The sequence below is a fragment of the Ursus americanus genome, chromosome 22, assembly GCF_024610735.1.
Source record: "Ursus americanus isolate L20-20 chromosome 22, mUrsAme1.1.p, whole genome shotgun sequence".
Classification (NCBI taxonomy): Eukaryota; Metazoa; Chordata; class Mammalia; order Carnivora; family Ursidae; genus Ursus; species Ursus americanus.
The window spans coordinates 28,955,370-28,975,051 of NC_142148.1; the positions used below are offsets into that span (position 1 = coordinate 28,955,370).

Genomic DNA, 19,682 nt, shown 5'->3' on the forward strand with positions numbered 1-19,682 from the left:
GTGGCTAGTTGCTATTGTATTGAACAGTACAGTTCTAGGGCATGATTATCTTTGGCTGCTGAAATCATGAGGTGAAAGACTGGTGGGGAATTTATAATGCATAGATTAGAATTACTACCCCTGAATTTACTGATCCATCTTAAAACCACAAAAAGAGACAGACATCATTATCTTCTGATGTGATGCAATGGGAAGTATGTAACACCACCCGTGAAATATTCTTGCCAAAAATATCAAACCTAAATCTGATTCAGCTTCTAGATCTAACTACCAGTTTTGGAAATATAGGGACCAGGAGAACATGATAAACACCATAGCAAGAGAGATCAGCAAAATCTAGAATGTGGTAAACTCCTCAGGACAAACCATACAACTATGATAATCAAAAAATTGTATAGGAAAAGAAGTGGGAGGGGATGAAATCTACGGATCAGAGAGACCTTGCTTGGAACCAATTGTGTTTTTGCCTGGGTCCCCCACAAAGCAGAACTTTATAGTAAAGCTACGTGCAAATACTTTATTGAAGAGGCAGGAATGAGAGACAGTAAGTGAAACAGGAAGCGCAAGAAGGCATGATCAAGTCGGCCACCATGAAGAGTGATTCCTTAATCCCACAGACTTTGTGAGAACTTCCATATGCTGTGTTTGCAGACTATTGATCTGGGGATGAAAGGGAAAGCAGTTGTCCACTGGTTCTCATCTCTGTTGGTCAAAGTTTGCCTTGAAGAATTTTAAGTCCCTGGTACTTCTGGGTTGTGCGCGCCAAGCAGATTTCTACAGTATCTCGCACTGCAGCATTAGAGAGAAGCCCTGAAGAAGTGCCAGGCTACACCTGTGTGCAGCTGGTTGGAGCCTGGGCAGGCTTGACCTGGACAGCGATGGCTGGATTAAGTGACGTCAGCCTGAGAGGATCTGCAGTTATGCACAGAGATGTTTGATATAAACTGTTTAAAAAAGAGACTGAGGGAGAGAGGGAGAGGGGATGAATCAGGGGAACTTGAATGCTATTGAATTTGGACTGGATATATTTGGTGACATTAGGAATTATTGTTCTGTTGTTAATTTTTTGTATGCCTATGATAACGGTGTTTATGATATTTCTTCAAGGCTTATCTTTTAGAAATCCATACTAAAGTATTTACACATGAAACAATATAATGTCTGAAATAGTCTTCAAAATAATCCAGTTTGTAAGGGAGAGTGGATAGAGGCACAGCTGAAATAAGATTAGCTGTGAGTTATGTGCTGGTTTTAAAAACATCCACTAACATTGATATTCCTCCCTTCAAAAAGCGGAACGTAATTTCTCTCCCCTTGAATGTGGATGGGACTTAGTGACTTACTTCTAACGAATACAATGTGGTGGAAGTGATCTTGTATGTCTTCCAAGACTATGTTATAAAAGTCACTGCAACTGCCACCTTGCTCTCTTTTGGGTCACTTGTTCTGGGGGAAGCCAGCTACCATGCTGTGAGGATGCTTTGGCTGCTCTGTGGAGAGGGCCAAGTGGCAAGAAACAGATGCTTCCTGGCAACACCTTCCTAGCCAGAGGTGAGGGTCACCTTGGAACAGATCTTTAGCCCCAGCTAAGGCTTCAGATGTCTGCAGGTCAGGCCGACAACATGACTGCGACGTCATGACAGATCCCGAGCCAGAACAACCCTAAAGTCCTAAAATCCTGACTCTTAGAAACTGTACAAAATAATAAATGTTTACTACTATTTCAATTTGCTAAGTTTGGGGGTAATTTGTTACACAGCAGTGGTCAAGTAAGTTAATAATTGTTGAAGTTGGGTGTTGAGGTCATTGTACTATCCTATTTTTGTGCATGTTTGAGATTTTCCATGATAAAAATTAAATACTGAGTTCCTATATTACATTTTCATATAAATCCTTCCCAAGTGGATCAAAGACTATCTGTAAAAAGCAAAAATTCCTAGTAAATTATCCTCTTTGTTATCTCAAGGTAGGAAAGGACTTTTTAAAACCAGACACGAAAAGTATAGGCTATTGGAAAAGACTGATAAGTTCATATACATTAAAGATAAGAACTACTTATTGGATGATAACATAAAGAAAGTGAAAAGATAAACCACAATCTGGGAAGTGATATTTGTTACACATATAATGAAGCAGACTAGTATCTGAATATATAAGTGACTCCTACAAATCCATAAGAAAAAGATAAGCCATCCAATAGAAAAATGGGCAAAGGATATGAATGCTCAATTCACAGAGGGGGAGACCTGAATGACCAATAAACAAATAAAAGACTGATCAACCAGTATCTGAATCTCTGTGTTGGTCCCCACAGTAATTAACACTCCCTCTCCTAGCTGCCCTGGAGTTGATAGCTGACTGGAGTTGATATATAAATACCTTCAAATACTCTAGCCTTCTTGCCTCTCTGAGGCATGTGTCCTATTCCACTTCCCAGAGTTTCCCCTGTGGAATTCCCCTGTGGAATTGTTCACACTAGTCACTGGCTTGGTAACACAACTCTGTATTATTGGCTGCCTTCCCTTCCCTGTCTCTCTTCCCTACTCCGCTACCAGTTCCCTGGGATTACATACCACATTAACCTTGAATTCTTGCCTCGGGGCTTTCTTCTCGGGGAACCTAAACTGATAAGAGTGTTCAAGCTTCCTTGACAGTATCAGACAGAGTCTGAGCCCTTGCAATTCTGTGGGAACTTTACACATGAAAAAAAGCTACAGCCTTGAAATGCACAGTGGAGAAAGGGGCCTGATGGCTTCAAGCCATCCCTAAGGATGGGGGGCCCAGACCATGGCCATAGGTATACACTTCAAAGCTGCCCCAAGCCCAGGACTCTTGCAGGTCTGCTTTCTTTCTGTCCTCTTTGAACCTTGTCCATAATCAATGCCCTCGGCCCTAACTTGCTGAGGTTCATAGCTAAACTCTCTCTGTTGCTTGAGTCATTTTTGATATGCTGATCTGGCTTTAGACTGTTTAACTTGGTAAACACTGCAATCTAGGTCACAGGTCAGGTTTTTGGTGAGCTGGTTCTGTACACATGGTTATCTGCCACCCCTCCCCCACACTGGGGTTCTGGCCATGGTCATAGTACAAGTGAACACAAGAACCACTTCCTCGTAATGAAGGCTGCATTGCTGCCAGTGGCTTCTCAGATGATGGGAGTTGGTGCCAGTGGCTTGGCAGCAACATGAGATGGGGACCTCTGTGTGGGCATCAGAAACCTTGATCACAACACTGGCAACAGTCTGTGTCAGTGCCTTGGGCAAGCACTAGGAATAGAGATGGTGCTTCTGGCTGCACCAGAACAGTGAGCTTTGATGGGAATCCGCTTAGAGAGGAGTTGGCTTCTCTATGAGCCAAAGCAGGAAACAAGGAAATGGATATCCTCCGTGGGTTTGCCATATTGTCTCTGTGGTAATAACTCTTCTGTTATGGTATTGGGTATGTGTAGGGGGACTTCCAAATCCTTGTGGCCTATATTAATTACCTATTGCTGTGAGACAAAGTGCCCCCAAATTTGGTAGCCTACAACAATTTATTATCCTCACAGTTTTTGTGGGTCAGAAATTCAAAAACAGCTTGACTAGACAAGTCTGGCTCAGTGTCTTTTGTGAGGTCTCAGTTGAAATGTTCGCCAGGACGGCCATCATCTGAAGCCTTGATGGGCCAAAGGATCCATTTCCAAGTTGACTTACATACATGTTTGGTAAGCATGTGCTAGTTCTTGGTGGCAGGCCCCATTTCCTCCCCACCTGTGTCTGTAAACGGGCTGTTCAAGTGTCCTCATGACATGATGGCTGGTTTCCTCCAAAGCAAGTGAAGAGAGAGGGAGAGGGAAGAGAGGGAGAGGGGGAGGAAGAGAGAGAGGGAGAAGGAGGAGCTATCCTTCGCATGACCTAGCCTCAGAAGTCACGTAACATAATTCTACCACATCCTATTTGTTAGAAGAGAGTCACTAAGTCTGACCTCTATTTTACAGAGAGGAATTAAACTCTAACTTTTAATGAGAATATCAAAGAATTTGTGGCCTTTTTTTTTTTAAAGCACCATATTGCTTCTACTTTAATAGCTAACTGTAACTTGGATTATAAGGTCTTTACCAGCTTCTATTTCTGACTAACTCTATTTTTCTATTCTTTCCTTATGTAAGCAGTAAGGTTTAAATCATCAGTTGGGGATATAGTATGGTCAACTTCTATTTCTTCAATTAATAATTAGAACACTTATCTGTTCTTTAATACCTCTCTTTTCTAGTGAATTACCCTAGAAACCTGGGGCTTATTCAGTCTAAAGTGGCCACTCCAACTTCCAAGTCAGCTGAGCCAGGGTTGTACAGTTCACTTGTGAAAAGTAAGACATCAAGAGAGGGCACTAATTGAGAAGCTGTCCTACTCGTCTCCAGGGAGGTGGTGTGAAGAAATACTGCCAGGTTTTGTGGCCACGAAAGTGCATTGCTCAGATCTCCTGCTGCGGGGTGTGTAATTGACTAGAAGCCCAGCTGCTGCCCCTCTGGTTCCACCACTGCATCTGTGCTGGTGCAGGCCCATTGCTGAGACATGCAGGGCTACTCCAACTGGCAACTTTGGCTCTGGCACTCCCCTTTGGCCTGGACAAGCCTTTCTCGGAACTGCGCCACAGTCTGAGACTCCTCTTAACCAATCTTTCCTTCCCCCTTACCCTTACAGCTGTCAGATTTTTCTTTCAGTGTGAATCTTCTCCTTGCTTTTTCCTCTCTCCTTCCTCTATCGCTCTCAGATGTTTCTCCTAGTAAGTCTCTCGCAGGTCTGTTGGACATTCGTAGATCTCCCAGGCATACATAGCGCTGGAGTTGGTTCCCACTGGTTTGGGAGAGCAGAGTCTGTGTGCCTTCCCGATTCCGCATTCAGTGACATCATGTTGGTAGCCTGAAATAGGCCATGGTGGGAGTATTTACACCACAGAAATCAACAAATGCTGCACATGAGGGTGTTTTCCAAAACCCCAGGGAGCTGGCTGATAAACATTTATCAGCACACCTCTGGTGTATACCCAACAGAAATGTGTATGTATGCTCACAAAGAGACCTATACTGGAATCCTAGGCTGTTCATAGCATCATTAATCACAGTTGCCTCAGACTGGAAACTGCCCAAATGTCCATCAGCAGTAGGACAGAAAAATATACTGTCATATTATGGCATATATACATTTAATCAATGGAATATAAAAATAACAAATTACTTACTATACACAACAATATGGATGAATTTCACAAACATAATGCTGAATGAAAGAATCTAGACACAAAAGACTCCATCCTGTAGCATTCCCTTTATATAAAGTGAAAAGCTGGCAAAACGAATCCATAATGTAAGAAGTTAGAAGAGTGGCTCCTTCATGGAGGTGGTGACTAGGAGGGTCCAAGAGGGATCCTATGATCTATTCTTTGACCCGGGCCCTAGTCACATGAGTATGTTACCTTAAAAAATTCATTGAGCTATATATGGATGATCAATTCACTTTCCTTTATATATGTTATACTTCATCAGAGTTTATACAAAATTATATATAATGAGATGTTCCATAAAGGCAGTGATTTTTAAAAAAATAACTAAAAATTTTGAGGGCTCTGGGTGGCTCAGTTGGTTCAGTGTCTGATTCTTGATTTTGGCTCAGGTCATGAGCTCAGGGTTGTGAGACTGAGCCCTGCATTGGGCTCCACGCTGGTTGTGGAGCCTGCTTAAGATTCTCTTTCTCCCTCTCCCTCTGCCCCTCCTACATTCAATGTGGGGTTCGAACTTACAACCCCAAGATCAAGAGTTGCATGCTCTACCAACTGAACTGGTCCCGCACCCCTGAGTAATATTTTATTGTATATATACACCATGTTTTGTTTATCTGTTCATCTGTTGATGGACATTAAGGTTGCTTCCACCTCTTGGCTATTGCGAATAATGCTACAGTGAATAGGAGTGTACAAATATCTCTTCAAGATCCTGCTTTCAATTATTTTGGATATATATCCACAAGTGGTATTGCTGGATCATATGATAACTCTTTTTTTTTTTTTTTTTTTAAGTGCGCTCCACACCCAGCGTGGAGCTTGAACTTATGACCCGGAGATCAAGAGTTGCATGCTCTCCCAACTGAGTCAGCCAGGCATCCCATGATAATTCTATTTTTAACGTTTGGAACTGCTAAACTGTTTTCCACAGTGCACTACCATTCCCACTAATACGCAACAGTTCCAATTTCTCCATATTCTTGCCATTTGTTATTTTCTGTTTTGTTTCTTCACACTCATCCTAATGAGTGTGAAGAAAGGCAGAGATTTTTATATGCTTTTTCACTGCTGCCTCCCCAGAGCCTAGATCAGTCTCTGGCATATAGTAACTGCTCAATAAATATTAGTTGCAGAAGTGAATGAATTGAATGAGTTGACAATCTGTATAGGGTTGTATAGTAGGCTGAACAGTGGCTCTCCAAAAGATATGTCCATTTCTTAATCCCCAGGACCTGTGAATATTATCATATTTGGGAAAAGGGTATTTGTAGATGTAATTAATTAAGGATCCTGAGATGAGAAGATCATCCTAAATTATCCAGATGGGCCCTAAATCCAATGACAAGTGTCCTTATAAGAGATACACACAGGAGAAGACAATATAGAGAGGGCAATGTGATGACAAAAGCAGAGACTAGAGTGATGTGGCCACAAGCCAAGGAGGCCAAGAAATGCCAACTTCCATCAGAAGCTGGAACAGGCAGAGAAGGATTCTCCCCTAGAGTTTCCAGAGGGAATGCAGCCCTGTTGACACTCTGATTTTGGACTTCTTGTCTCCAGGAGCATGAGAGAATAAATCCCTTTTTTTTTTCCCACTGAGTTTATGGTAATTTGTTACAGCAGTCACAGGAAACTTAGGAAGGCCAGTTGTCTTTTAATTCTATTACTGTTTTCATAATATCTCATCTACGCACAGAGGAAAACTTTTCGTTCTCTCCTGTAGAAATTTGAGGGAGAGGGCATGCATCCAAATCATCTAACAGAAATTTCAAGTTCTCTGCTTTTAAATTGGTGATCTCCTCCCAAGACTGGGTCTTGTCCTTCACGTTGATATCAAGGCCACTTCCTATATTTGTGGGGCTTGCCTATGAAGGTCACTAGGAGCTCTGCCAACAGCTAAGAGGGCTAACCCTGTGCTCCTAGATCAAGGATCCCTGTTTTCCTGTAGAGCCTGCAAGCACTGTTGGGATTTTGTATTTGTAAGTTGATCTATCCTTCACAAGGAAGCTGCTACCCAATGGAGCTTCCTTCCTACCTAAAACCTTCCCAGCTGTGTTTGTTCCAAACCCTCAGGATCAACCTTTTTCACAAGCAATATAGTGCCTTATACATTAGGTAAGATCCTGACATCTATAATCAGGGAATTGCTTTGTTCCATGTAGACTAAAAGTATAAGAAGATCTTTGACATACGAAAAAATGTTGATGTTTGAAGTAGCGCAGAGTGAGGTCCCATGATACTCAGGGAAGGTCAGACAGTTGACTCTTACCAGGGCAGCATTCATCCTTGCAATCGAGTGCTCAATAAATATCCATTGTATATGGTAGACTGATGCCTCTCCCTAATTTCCTTGATCAGATCCTTCTTACAGCTGTGAGTGCTGGCTCGCTGCTAAATGAGATATGTATACAAAACACTCTCTTGCCTCAAGGTGGAATCAACTCTATGATATAATCCATGTCCCAAGGCTCTCCATAGGATCAGGCTGAAGCTTGACTCCAGATAAGACCACATTCTGGCTTAGCTCCCTTCCCTGTTCTGTCCTGCTTCCTTCATTGCCTTTCTCCAGAGAGCACTCTCATAAAAAATTATGTACTCAAATCCTGTTTCAGGCTCTGCTTCTAAGGAAACTGACCTAAGACAATGCATGAGTAAAAGCCAAAAAATTGTAAATCCAGCCATGTCCCTGACCTGGAGACAAGGCAAAGATATAGAAAATGATGACACGAAATCAGAGAGAGCAAAGGGCCACATGACCAGAAAGAATGCCTTTCTTGAGTAAAAAAAAAAAAAAAAAAAGAGCGGTGGTAACTTCAAACCATCCTAGTGGATACAAACCTCCTTAGCCATACAGTTACAGCAGTTCCAGTAATTCTTTGCCATTGGAATTCTTTGCTATTGCCATTAAAATTTCCAGGTGGTAGTGGCCACTTGAAAGGCCTAGTGGAGAAAAAGATGGCGTGGGATTTCAGGTAGAACAGCCACAGAGTGTTGGTGATAAGGTGTGAGGAGTCCAACAGACATGCTTCTGGAGCTGCAATGATGCTTTTCGTGAGGAAGGACCAGACGATAATATCATAACTTGCTGTGTGTTATACAGAGATGACTCCTTGTACATTATATGTGTATATAATATTATACAGCCATTCCTTTTTTTAAGATTTTATTTTTAAGTGATCTCTACACCCAACATGGGGCTCGAACTTACAACCCTGAGATTAGAAGTTGTATACTCTACCGACTGAGCCAGCCAGGTACCCCTACACAGCCATTCTTAATCAAGTCTACCTCACAAGACTTATTCTTGTCTTTGGAGGAAGCCAGATACAGAGTATTTTGGTAATCTATTACGGTCCCCAAACAGACTGTCCCCAAACTTAGTGGCTTAAAGAAGTGCACTTCTTTATTTTGCTCATTTATCTGCAGTTTGGGGTGGGTTCAGCAGAGATGACGCTCCTCTGCTTCATTTGTGTCTGCAGCTGTAACAGGGAAGACCTGAATGGCTGGGGTCTGGAATGGCTGGGGCTGGCTTCCTTGTAGTACAGCAGTCTCCAAGTGGCTGGGCTTCTTTTATGGCAGCTGGATTTCCTCAAAGCAAGTGGCAAACGTTCTTGGATCTAGACTCAGAAGTTTCAGTATATCAGTTCCATCACGGCCTATTGGTTCAGCAAACACTTAAGACCAGCCCAGATTCAAGGAATGGGGGAAATTAGTCCCTATCTCTACATGGAAGGAGTGCAAAACAATTTACAGGCATTTTTTTTTAAAGAGAGGGAGAAAGAGGAGGTGGGGAGGGGGAGGGGGAGAGGGAGAGGGAGAGAGAGAGAGAGAGAATCTGGGCATGGAGCCCGATGCAGAGTTCTATCTCACAGCCTTGAGATCATGACCTGAGCCAAAATCAAAAGTCAGACACTTAACTGACTGAGCCACCCAGGTGCCTCAAAAGGTGCATTTGGTGCCGAAGAGGGACTCGAATCAGCCATCTTTAATCCACTACGTAGAAGTATAAAGTGCAGGGGACTCTTTGACAACAACAGCAAAGGAGAAAGAAGATAGCAATGTTTCCCTTCACAGGCCAAGGTAAGCTTTTGCTTGTTTTTTAAGGCAAGATAATTTGAGCAAAACATGGCTAAGGAAAGAGAACCAGAGAAGGGAGATTAAAGAAGAAAGAAAACATTTGCTGCAGCAAGGTTCTAAGGCAGACATATTGCTGCTCTGTGGATGCAAACTGTTTTCTGTTATCCCTGAGTATTGGTAAAATTATGTGAAACTTCACGGTCTGGGTTCAGTTTTGCTGTGGGGAATGAAAGAAAAGGTTGGTTCCACTTCTGGCCTAGAGGAGTAGAGGAAGCAGTGCCTTCTGAGGCCAGACCATGGCTTCATGTAAGTCACCTCCTCCATCTGACTGGGTCCTTGCCAGAGGGTGGGGCCATGTCTTCCATTTCCCTACTTCATCCTACACGGCCCTTGTAGGACACTGTAGCCAAAACCACCTGCAAACCAGAATGCCATTGGTAGGGCCTACGCCAAGCAATATGTTTCACATAGGAATAGGAAGGATGTGTACATGGAGAGTTGGGGGTGAGGTTGGGGTGCTGCTAAGCTTCACCAGGTTTGAAGTGTCTGCACAGTCGGTCAGGACCTGGGCATGAATGTGGGGGTATATCCTAGAATCAGAACTCTGCACTCTAAGGTAAAGCTGAAAGTCTCCACAGGTATATGAGGGGATTTCTTTGTTTCCCAGGGACCGCAGGGTGCTCGAACTCTGAGGTAACTGACACAGGAATATTCCTCACAACACAAGGCTAGTGTCAGACAATGTTCTGGTTATCTGTTGCTGAGTAACAAACCGCTCTAAAACTTAGAGGCTTAAGCCAGCAAACAATTTATCATTTCTCAGGATTTTGGAAAAGGCACAGTAGGAAAGACTTACCTCTATTTTAGGTAATGAGGAATAGCTCAGATGGCTGGAACAACCTAGATGGCTTCTCCCCTCAATGACTGGTCCCTCAGCTGAGTTAGGTTCATCAGGTTCATGTGTCTGGGACCTCAGTTCTTGGTGATAACTGGGTCCTTACTTTTCTTCCATGTAGTCTCAGGGCCTTTCCCTCTCCACGTGGTCTCTGTGCGTCATCTTTCTACAGCAAGGCGGAAGAAGGGGAGCAGCTCAGGATTATCAAGGTTACCAGGTATTCTCAAAGCTCATATCTGTAATTGGCACAGTCACTTCTGCCACATTCTTCTATTGGTTAAAACGAGTCACAGGTCCAGTCCAGGTTCCAGGGTCGACAACCACATAAGGTTGTACTGTGAGGAGGCAAGTTTCAGCGGGGCCACCAAAGTAACAAACTACCTGACAAGAACGGCTCTAGGAGCAGATGTGTGTGGGCTGAGGGTGCTCCAATTCCTAATTTTATGCTGGCTTCTCTTTAGAGATGTTTGAGAACAAATAGTGGGGAGTAAGGTAACCCAAAATTTCCTCCACAGAATTAAAAGGGGGGGGGGGGCGTCTGGTCGGCCATTGCATCAGCCTGAATCAAGAAAGGCCGGGCTGTGTGTGTCTCCACTCAGTCTATCAGGCATTTATTGCGCATGGGTTCTTAACACACGTGTTACTTCGTTATCCCTACTTTACAGAGGAGGCAGCGAAGGCTGGAACACAGCGCTCCTTCTACAGTACCGCACACCACGGTACACACCACGATGAAGCCTCCTAGGCCCCTTCTGCCCCGCAGGTAGAGTGGGTGGAGCCGGGGTCTCCGGGAGGGCAGTACTCAGCGCGGCCGGCTTGCCTAGCAGAGCGGACGGCTCCCAGGCAGCCAACGGGAAGAGGACGCCTCAGGGATGCTAACCTGTTACCGCCGGGCCGCGCGAAGGGCGAAAGCTGGACTGCTAAGGCGCCCTGAAGCCGAGGCAGGAACGATCTCAAGAACCTGCAGACCCAGGGCCTGAGACCCGCCTCCAGGGCCGCCCGTGCGGTAGGAGGGCCCGCGCGCCGCGCCCCGCCCACGCACGCACGCACGCATCGCTCCGCCTGCCGCGCAGCTCTGGCCCCGCCCCCAGGATTGACCGCCCGAGCCACCGTCCGCACAGCCCCGCCCCGCACGGCCAGGCAAAGCGGAGCCGGCCGTGCGGTGTGTATGTGTTCGCGGGGCGCCGTCTCAGCCCCGGGAAGATGGTGGCGGCGGCGGCGACTCAGGCGAGGCTGAGGAGGAGGACGGCGGCGACGACAGCGCCTGCGGGCAGGAACGGCGGGCAGCTCCAGGACTGGGACACGACCCGGGCTGGGAGGCCGGGGCTGGGGGCCGGGCTGCGCCTCCCGCGGCGACGGCTGCTGCTGCTGCTGCTGCTGCTGCTCCCGCCGCTGCTGCTGCTGCCCTGGGCGGCTGAGGCCGCGGCGGCGGCGGCAGCAGTGTCGGGCTCAGCCGCAGCCGAGGCCAAGGAATGTGACCGACCCTGTGTCAACGGCGGCCGCTGCAACCCTGGCACCGGCCAGTGCGTCTGCCCCGCTGGCTGGGTGGGCGAGCAATGCCAGCACTGCGGGGGCCGCTTCAGGTGAGTGGGGGGTGGTGTTGGAAGGTCGGGCCCAGAGGGAGGCTGAGGCTATGGGGCACACGAGATGATTCCAAGCCGGAGGCAGATGCCGGACAGAAAGTGGGGAGGGTAGGGCCGCCCCACTGTGTTTGAGGACCATTTGGTTCCGAGGAGATCATCGTCTCTGGCGTAGGGTCTTGTACTGGAAGATGAAAAGATTCGAGGCAAGGGTGGAGGGCACCCCAGAGAGGTTTGGGTGCGGCGGGTGCAGGAGAAGAAAGCTCAGGGTCCCAAAGAGTATCAAAGCCAATCCCTGAAACGGGTCCTCTTTCGGATTAACGAGGTATACGAGAAAAGATGAGAGAGCTAGTCTTACTTAAACACTTCCTTTTAACATCCTCTTGTTCCCTAGGGCCTGATGAGTTCTCCTACTCATTGGAGATGTAGGGTACTCAGAAGAAACAGGGCCCTGGAAGTAATTTGTTGGCTGAAGATGGAAGGGAAAGGTTAAGATTGTGAGATATCAGAGAGAGAAGAATCAGTGGTTGTTGGCTAGAGGAAAGTGAGGAAACTAGCCTTTTTGAAGCTCACTAGAGGTGGCTGATCGGAACAGGGTGGAGAGGGCATAGAAGGAGGTTCCTGTTTGCCCTGGTTTCTGGAGAATATGGAGTTCTGAGTTGGCCTGGTTCGGGACAGTACCTCCTGGAGAGATCATTAAGTCATTAATTAATAGTCATCTATTCTTTGCTTCAGTTGTGGAAGGATTTCCAGGTAATACACGTGAGCAAATAGATTAGCCAGACTTTGGCCTAATCCACATGGAGTTTGGAATACAGCAAGAGAAAGATAGGTACACAAATGACCCTAGTAATTAGGACTACAGAGTCATTCATACCTTTGGCAGATTTTACTGAACATTTTTGATGTTAGCTGTAGAGGAGTGGGGAGATACCGAGACCCAGACAGACAGGGTCCCTCCTGTCAGGGATCTTACATTCTGGGCAAGGGGAGACAGGCAGTTAGTAAGTAAATAAGCAAATAAATAAAGAAATAAATGAAAAAGATAATTTCAGATAATAGTGCTGTCAAGAAAATAAAACAGAACGGCCTGATAGAGAATTATAACCAGTGAGTAACTTTGAGAAACCTCTCATTTGAAGTGACATTTGATCTGACCTGAATGAGGCAATGGAGAACCTGTGGGAATTCAGAGAGGGAGGTTGTGACTAGCTGGGGGAATGCAAGGAAGACTTCCAGGAGAAAGTGACATTGGATTTGAGCATTTGAAGCAAGTAGGATTGGAACTATGTAGCTGGGGAAAAAATTCCAGATGGGAGAGATGTTGCAAACAAAATTGTGGAGACCAGAATGTAAAGTATTGCTGGTACCGGGTATATAGAAGAGAAGAGAGTTGTGAGAGGAAGGTTTGGAATGGTAGAATTGTAGACTCACACAATGTCAGATTTTCAGGGGGAACTCAGAGAACATTGAGGAGCTGAGCACTCTGTTGTTACGGAAAAACCAAGTGATTTCATGTCCAGCGCGTAGTGCATCTTGCGTTGTAACTGACTTAGGGTGTTCTGATTTATGAATTACATTAGCTTACACATATTTGTTGAGGGCTGCTCTGGGGTAAATTGTAAGATGCAGTGGCAAACAAGACCGACACAGTCCTGCTTTTGTGGAGGTTACATTCTAGCTTGGGAATAAGAAATCTAATAATCAATTTGTTAGTATTTTGCTTGAGGCTATGGAGGCAAAGGACAGGGGCAAACGGAGGACTTGACTGCATTTGGAATGTTAACACTAGTGGCTGAGTAAGTGACTTTTGAGTTGGGATCTGAGAGGTAGGATAGCACTACCTACATGAGGGGTGGGGTGCTAAGGGACCAGCATGTACAGAGGCTTGGGGATGAGGGGCATCGTGGAAAGCCGAAGAGAAGGCCAGATAGCTGAAGCAGAGAGCAAATGGGAGCGTGGCAAGACTGGAAAGATAGGCAGGGCCAGGCAGGCCATGTGAAGCCCTGTAGGTTGGGTTGAGAATTTTGACCTTTAGCTCTTGAGCAGTGAAATGGCACAGTTAACTTGCATTTTCATGACATTACAGGCTTTTACATGAGAGCCAGAGCAGGAATGGCCTTGAAGGTAAGGCCAGAGCATTTTGAATTTGAGGCGCTTCTAAAAGCAGGTGAATGGATGGTTGTGTCAGATGAGAACCCTTTAAGTTATGAGAATCTGGAATGCCATGGAAGGCAGTGGGGGCCCACAGGGTGTGGAGGGACATGCATAGCAGGATCAGTCTGTCTGTACTGTTCAGAGCAGGTGGACTCAGTGTAAGCATGAGGGGTGGTGGGCAACTGGGTGGGAGCTGCTGACCAGGGTCAGGACAGCAGTAATGAGCACCTAAGATAGGCTGTGGGAATGGAGGTAGGGTGGGTGCTAGGTGGTATTGCTGAGGTAAAAGACAGGTCTTGCTTTGAAACTGGTTTGTTCTTGGGAAGGGAGGGGGATGGTGAGGGAAAGAAAACTAGATCCTATCTTGGGTGGCTGAGAGGATAGTAATACCATGAACAGACACAGGGACACAAGAGGAGCAGGTTTTCTATACACTGAGATTAGGTGCTCTCAGGGTATCCACTTGGCAGGACAGGTTAAGTGTTGGAGTCGTCCGGGTATAGAGGGACACAGCCAGGGAGGAAGATAGGGTCTCTCTCTCATCAGAGGATCGGAGAAGAGCCACTTGTTCTGGGAAATAAGCAGTCCTGACACTGGTTGTCTCAGATGGTGTCACGCATGAGTGAAGGGGCTCCCCTGGTTATCGTGGGTGCTCCATTTGAGGGGGTTCAAGCTGGTGGCAATGCTCTTTCCTGGGCTAACAGTTATGCCTTTGGTCCTGATAATTCTAGTATATTTTGTGGGCTTCTGGAATTTGTATTTTTAAAAATGAAAGGAAGAGGAACTTAATGTCTCTGGCCTTTTAAAAAAAAACTTTCATTAAATTGTTAGTGGAAGGATTATTTTCGGGGAAGACAAATGTTGGTTTTGATTATAGTGGTACATATCTTGATTTAACTCACCGACCTCTTTGTTATTAAACGAATAGACATTCAAATGAATACCTTTCTGATATGGAATGGCATCAAGGCAGTGTGTTTTTAAATCTTTTTAGTTCTATAAATCCTGTGTTATAATTGTTGTTAGAAGGTCTTTTCTAGTAATTGAAAGGAATGCAGGATAATAAGAGGATTAGATCTCCCCGAAGTTGTCACCGAATGCATAGTATATGCCAGGGATCTGGGCAAACATTTTCATATACATCATGCCATTTAATCTTCTGGTCAACCCTGAGGGTTTTGTATAAAATTTATATTAGTGTATGGTTGAAGTTAGAAAATCACTTAATTTTTTTCCAAGTGAAAGATCGTACAGAAATGATTATCACAGAGGAGAACATTATTGGTGTCAGTTTAGTAAAAATAACTATGGAATCTTTGGTGGACGACTTCTAAACCAGTGCCAGTTTCATTCATTTTTTGTTACTGTTCATAATTCAGTAATCGTTCTTTTCTACTTGTGACATCATTGTGGAAATTTTTCTTCAGGTGATAAATACATCCCATCAAATTAGAAATCAAGATATTAAGTCCATTTAGGAAATTAATATGTATTTAATTCTTCTATGTTCCTGTTGTCAGTAGTTTGGGGAGGATAGACTAGAATAGCCTAGTGAATGGGAGCCTTATAATTACCCAGGATGTTAAGAATTTACCTTCTCTAGAATAAGGAAAGAAGTAGGCATTTATTGAGCATCTATTTTGTTCCTGGCATATGGAGTAATGGTGGTAGTAGTAGTCCCAACACTAGCTGCTACCAACATTTCTCTGTTTTTTCCTAGGTGTTCTGTCAAGTGCCTTTTAGAAATTACTCCTTTTAATCCTTAGAGTGAAGTTATTGCTGTTTCACAGGTGGGTGTACTGAAGCTTAGAGATACTGAGTAACTTGCGCCAGCTCATACAACTTGTGAAAAACTGAACTGGGATTTGAATTCAGGCCTTGTTAATTCCCACACCCTTGCTTTCCATTGTACCATTTGGCCTCTCATTTTCTGAGTCCGGTCACCCTTTATGAACATTCTTTGGAAGGGCTGCCTGATGCCATTGAGAAACACATTAAGAAACAAAGGAGGAAAAATAGATTTTTTTATAACAGTAAAGCCAGCATTAAAAAAAGAAAAACAGAACAAAACCTGAACTCACTTGAACCTGTTGGCTACCGGCCAAGGACATAAATACCTATAACTAAGTGAAATGAAACTTCTGGAAAATAAAATTTGAAAAAAGAGAAAGGTAAAAGAAAATTTTGAGGGGAGGGTTTATAGTAACTACTAAGTATTATTAACCTAAAGCCCTAAATTTATGTTCATGAATCAAATAGTCTTGTCTCTTTTTCCCAGTAGAGTATAAGCTCCACAAGGGCAGGGATTTCGATCAGTTTTGCTTGCTATTCTATTCCCAGAGCCTAGAACAGTGCCTAGGACATGTGTGCAATACATATTTGTTGAATGAAAAAATGAAAAAAAGTCATCTTTACCTATATAACTACCATATCTGTCTTTTGTCCTCATAAATCTCATGAACTTCACTGTCTTCTGTTCACTGGGCATCTTTTTGGGGATGTTTTACTGTCAACTCATAGTAAGCCCTCTGAGGCAAACTTTTATCCTCCCCAAAAAGAATAGTCTTTCCCTTTATCCTCTCTTATTTCACTAGTAAATCCTACGTGAGATAACCAAAGGTCAAAACGTAGGAGTAATCCTTCACTCTGTTTGTTCTTTCTTCTCTAAAGTCTTAAAATTGTGTTCCATTCCACTCTTGCTGTTGCCATTCTAGAGCACCTGGCCCTTCACCTCCTTGCTGAGCTGCCTCTCTTGCACCCTGACTGGTCTCTTGCACCTCCAGAGTCCATTCTACACTTTGTCATAGAAATCCCCTGAAAACGTGTTACTGTCTTGCTGAGAAACCTTTTTTTTCCCCTACTCCTCTTATTACCTGTAAAATGAGCCTCGGCAGAATATTCCCACTGCCCCACACCCATTCCTTTCTCCCTACCGAAATTCTTCTACTTTGTAGTTTTTCTGCATATTTGCTAAATTTAACACCTTTCCTCCTCCCTGCCCCCATATTCTTTCTTTTCTACTTATCTAGATTCTACCTCAAGGCCCATCTTCAGTTCTCTATAATCTGTAATAGCCAATTCTCTGAAATCATACCCATTATCTTTTTTCGAGATGAATCATCAGCCTGTTCAATTCATAGATAGCTTTTGAGTGATTATTTTGTGTTAGGTACCATGCACTGCCTTGAGGATATGAAGGTGGGTTAGAATCAGGTCTTGCTTTCGCATTGGAGAGCTCATAATTCTGAAGGGAAGACAGCTATGTGCATAGACAATTAGAATTTAATAATAAAAATACAAGCAATATGTGGTGCTGGACTAAGATGTGGTGGACAGACTAACTCTTTTGAGGGCAATGGTGGAAGGCATCACAAAGAAGAGACCCATTTGGGCAGATCTGAGGTTTAGTGTGAATAGACCGTCTGGGAGAGCCGAGCATCCAAAAGGGGAAAAGAGAGTGTACAAAGGCAAAGAATCATGGGCTATCATGCTTACTTAAGTGTATTAGTTTCCTAGGTTTGTTGTAACAAAGTACCACAAACTGGGTAGCTTAAACCAACAGAAATTTAATCTCTTACAGTTCTGGAGGTCGCAAGCCTGAAATAAAGTGTCAGCAGGGCCATGTTGTCTCTCAAGGCTCTAAGGGAGAATCTGTTCCATGCCTTTCCCTTAGCTGCTGGAATTGCCAGCAATCCTTTGCACTCCTTGGCTTGTACCTGCATCACATTAGTCTCTGCCTCCATCACTTCAAGCTCACATGGTACCCTCCCCATGTGTCTCTTCTGTTGTGAGGATGCCAGTCATGTTGGATGTATGAGTATGACTTCATCTTAGTTTGATCATCTGCAAAGACTTTCCAAATAAGGTCACATTTCCAGGTACTGAGGGCTAGGACTTCAACAAAGCTTTTTGTAGGACACAATTCAACTCACAGCACTTAGAGAACTGAATATAGATGGATGCTGTCGGAATGTAACTTGTGAGGAATGCGTTGGAAAGATGTGAGACTGGAAGGTGATAAGGGTCTTGCCTCTTCCTTTCCCATCACCCTCCAGCCTCAGGATGCATCCTTGACCTGGGCTAAGCCATCAGGGCATTCCAGCCTCTGGTTGTAATGATTGTGTTGAGGTAGGCACGTGATCTAAGCTGGCTCAGTCAAAGTGAATCTCAGGACTTGCTGGAAACCTTTCTCCTCTGCATGTTTGTGAAGGAGATGCTTTGTCGTCTTCTGCTTTGCGTGCTGAGGATATAAAACCGAGAATTGTTACAGCTAGCGTTGTTGTGACAGGAGCCCACCTGTGGTCAGAGTAACTTCTAGAAGTGGGAGGATGTCAGAGAAATGGAGCCGGAGACCTGATGACTTCCCTGAATCTCTGGATCAAGTGTTGCCCGAAGCTGTACTTTTCAGTTTTGTGTCCCATGTTTGTCTCAAGCCAGTTATGGCTGGATTTCCTGTTCCTTACAATATAGAGCAATTCCTAACATGCAGAGGAACACAGGGCTGGATCATGAAAGTCTTCATATTCTGTACTAGGGAGTTTGAGCGGTATTCTCTTAGAATTGATAACATGGTCTAAATTCCTGACATTTTTCTGCCAAGTCTCTTAGTTTTCCAGTGTTGATGGACACATGATCTGAACCCTAAGTTACCACAGGCAATAGCTGTAGCTTGTTTCTTTGATACTGCATAACTCAGATTGCCAGTTTCCCCTTGGGAACGAGGCTGTTCTCACTACCCTGTACCTCAGCTTTACTTAACCAGTTTCCCATTTGAGGGCTCATTAATTTATATTTGTAGATTCTATTGGATACAAATTCTGTCAAGGTTCTTTTAGTGACAGACACCCAACTCAGACAAGCTTAAGAGAAAAAAGACGGGAGAGATTTATTGGTTCATGTGACAGAAAAGTCAAGGGGATATTGTTGGCTTTGTGTGTGGCTGGATCCAGGGGACCACTTGCCCTCTCTCTCTCTCTCTCTCCATCTCTTAGCATTGGTCTGCTTTCTGCTGGCCTCATTCTCAGGCAGGCTGTCTTCAGGTGGTGTCTCCAGAAGTTAAATCAAACTGGCTTAGCATCCTCCACTGGAAAAGAATCTCCTTGAGATTACTGCAGTGAGGACTGTGGCATACTGAGTTTCGGTCTAGCACTGGAGTCAAGTCACTGAATGTCAGTAATTTGTCCCCTGATTTTTCAGTGGGGGGAGTAGAATTATGGGAGGAATTAAAATTCATGCTTATATGGTATGAAATTATGTTAGATGGATAAAAACGTTAATTAACTATGTAAGATATTACATAGTAAACATTTGAGGGTTTTTTGCTGATTCCTGGAAGATAGAGTTTACTTATTTGAGAAGGTAAAAATGTGTTTACTAAGTAAAAAAAAAATCGAGGCTGATGTCTTAATTGCGCAAGGTATATGTTTGAAAACAGATATCTGACATTTAAGCTTTACCTCTGCGAAAGTTTCCCAAGATAGGCAAATGCTTTTTATTTACTAAGGTGTAGAGGACGGATAAATATATAGGAGAAAAACAGAGTATGTATGATCACAGTTTTTTCTAAATATGATGAACTGACTTAATAAATTTATAGGTTATGTTTATCCTGAGTATTAAATACAGAAGAAGGTATTTGGTACTGTGGTTGAACAGAAATCATGCTGGTTTTTCTCTTGAACACAATCTGGTTTCTAAAACTGAAATGAAACCAC

At 44.1% G+C, this 19,682-nt stretch overlaps 1 protein-coding gene and 1 long non-coding RNA gene across 4 annotated transcripts in view; one reads left to right on the forward strand and one right to left on the reverse strand.

Moving 5' to 3' along the window:
• Window positions 1-503: 503 nt before the first annotated feature.
• LOC123799206 (uncharacterized) lies at window positions 504-11,258 on the reverse strand. The gene is made up of 3 exons (XR_006781524.2): window positions 11,112-11,258; window positions 10,193-10,397; window positions 504-4,901 (listed from the first exon to the last, which is right to left on the reverse strand). It is a non-coding gene; the product is annotated as an uncharacterized LOC123799206 (long non-coding RNA).
• Window positions 11,259-11,340: 82 nt separating this feature from the next.
• Window positions 11,341-19,682, forward strand: part of ATRN (attractin) — a 146,647-nt gene continuing 138,305 nt past the window's right edge. For all 3 annotated transcript variants that reach the window (XM_045808244.2, XM_087853723.1, XM_045808246.2), the window contains exon 1: window positions 11,341-11,814. In XM_045808244.2, the coding sequence (XP_045664200.1) occupies window positions 11,435-11,814 (380 nt within the window). In that variant the 5' untranslated portion in view covers window positions 11,341-11,434. The remainder of the gene's footprint in view (window positions 11,815-19,682) is intronic.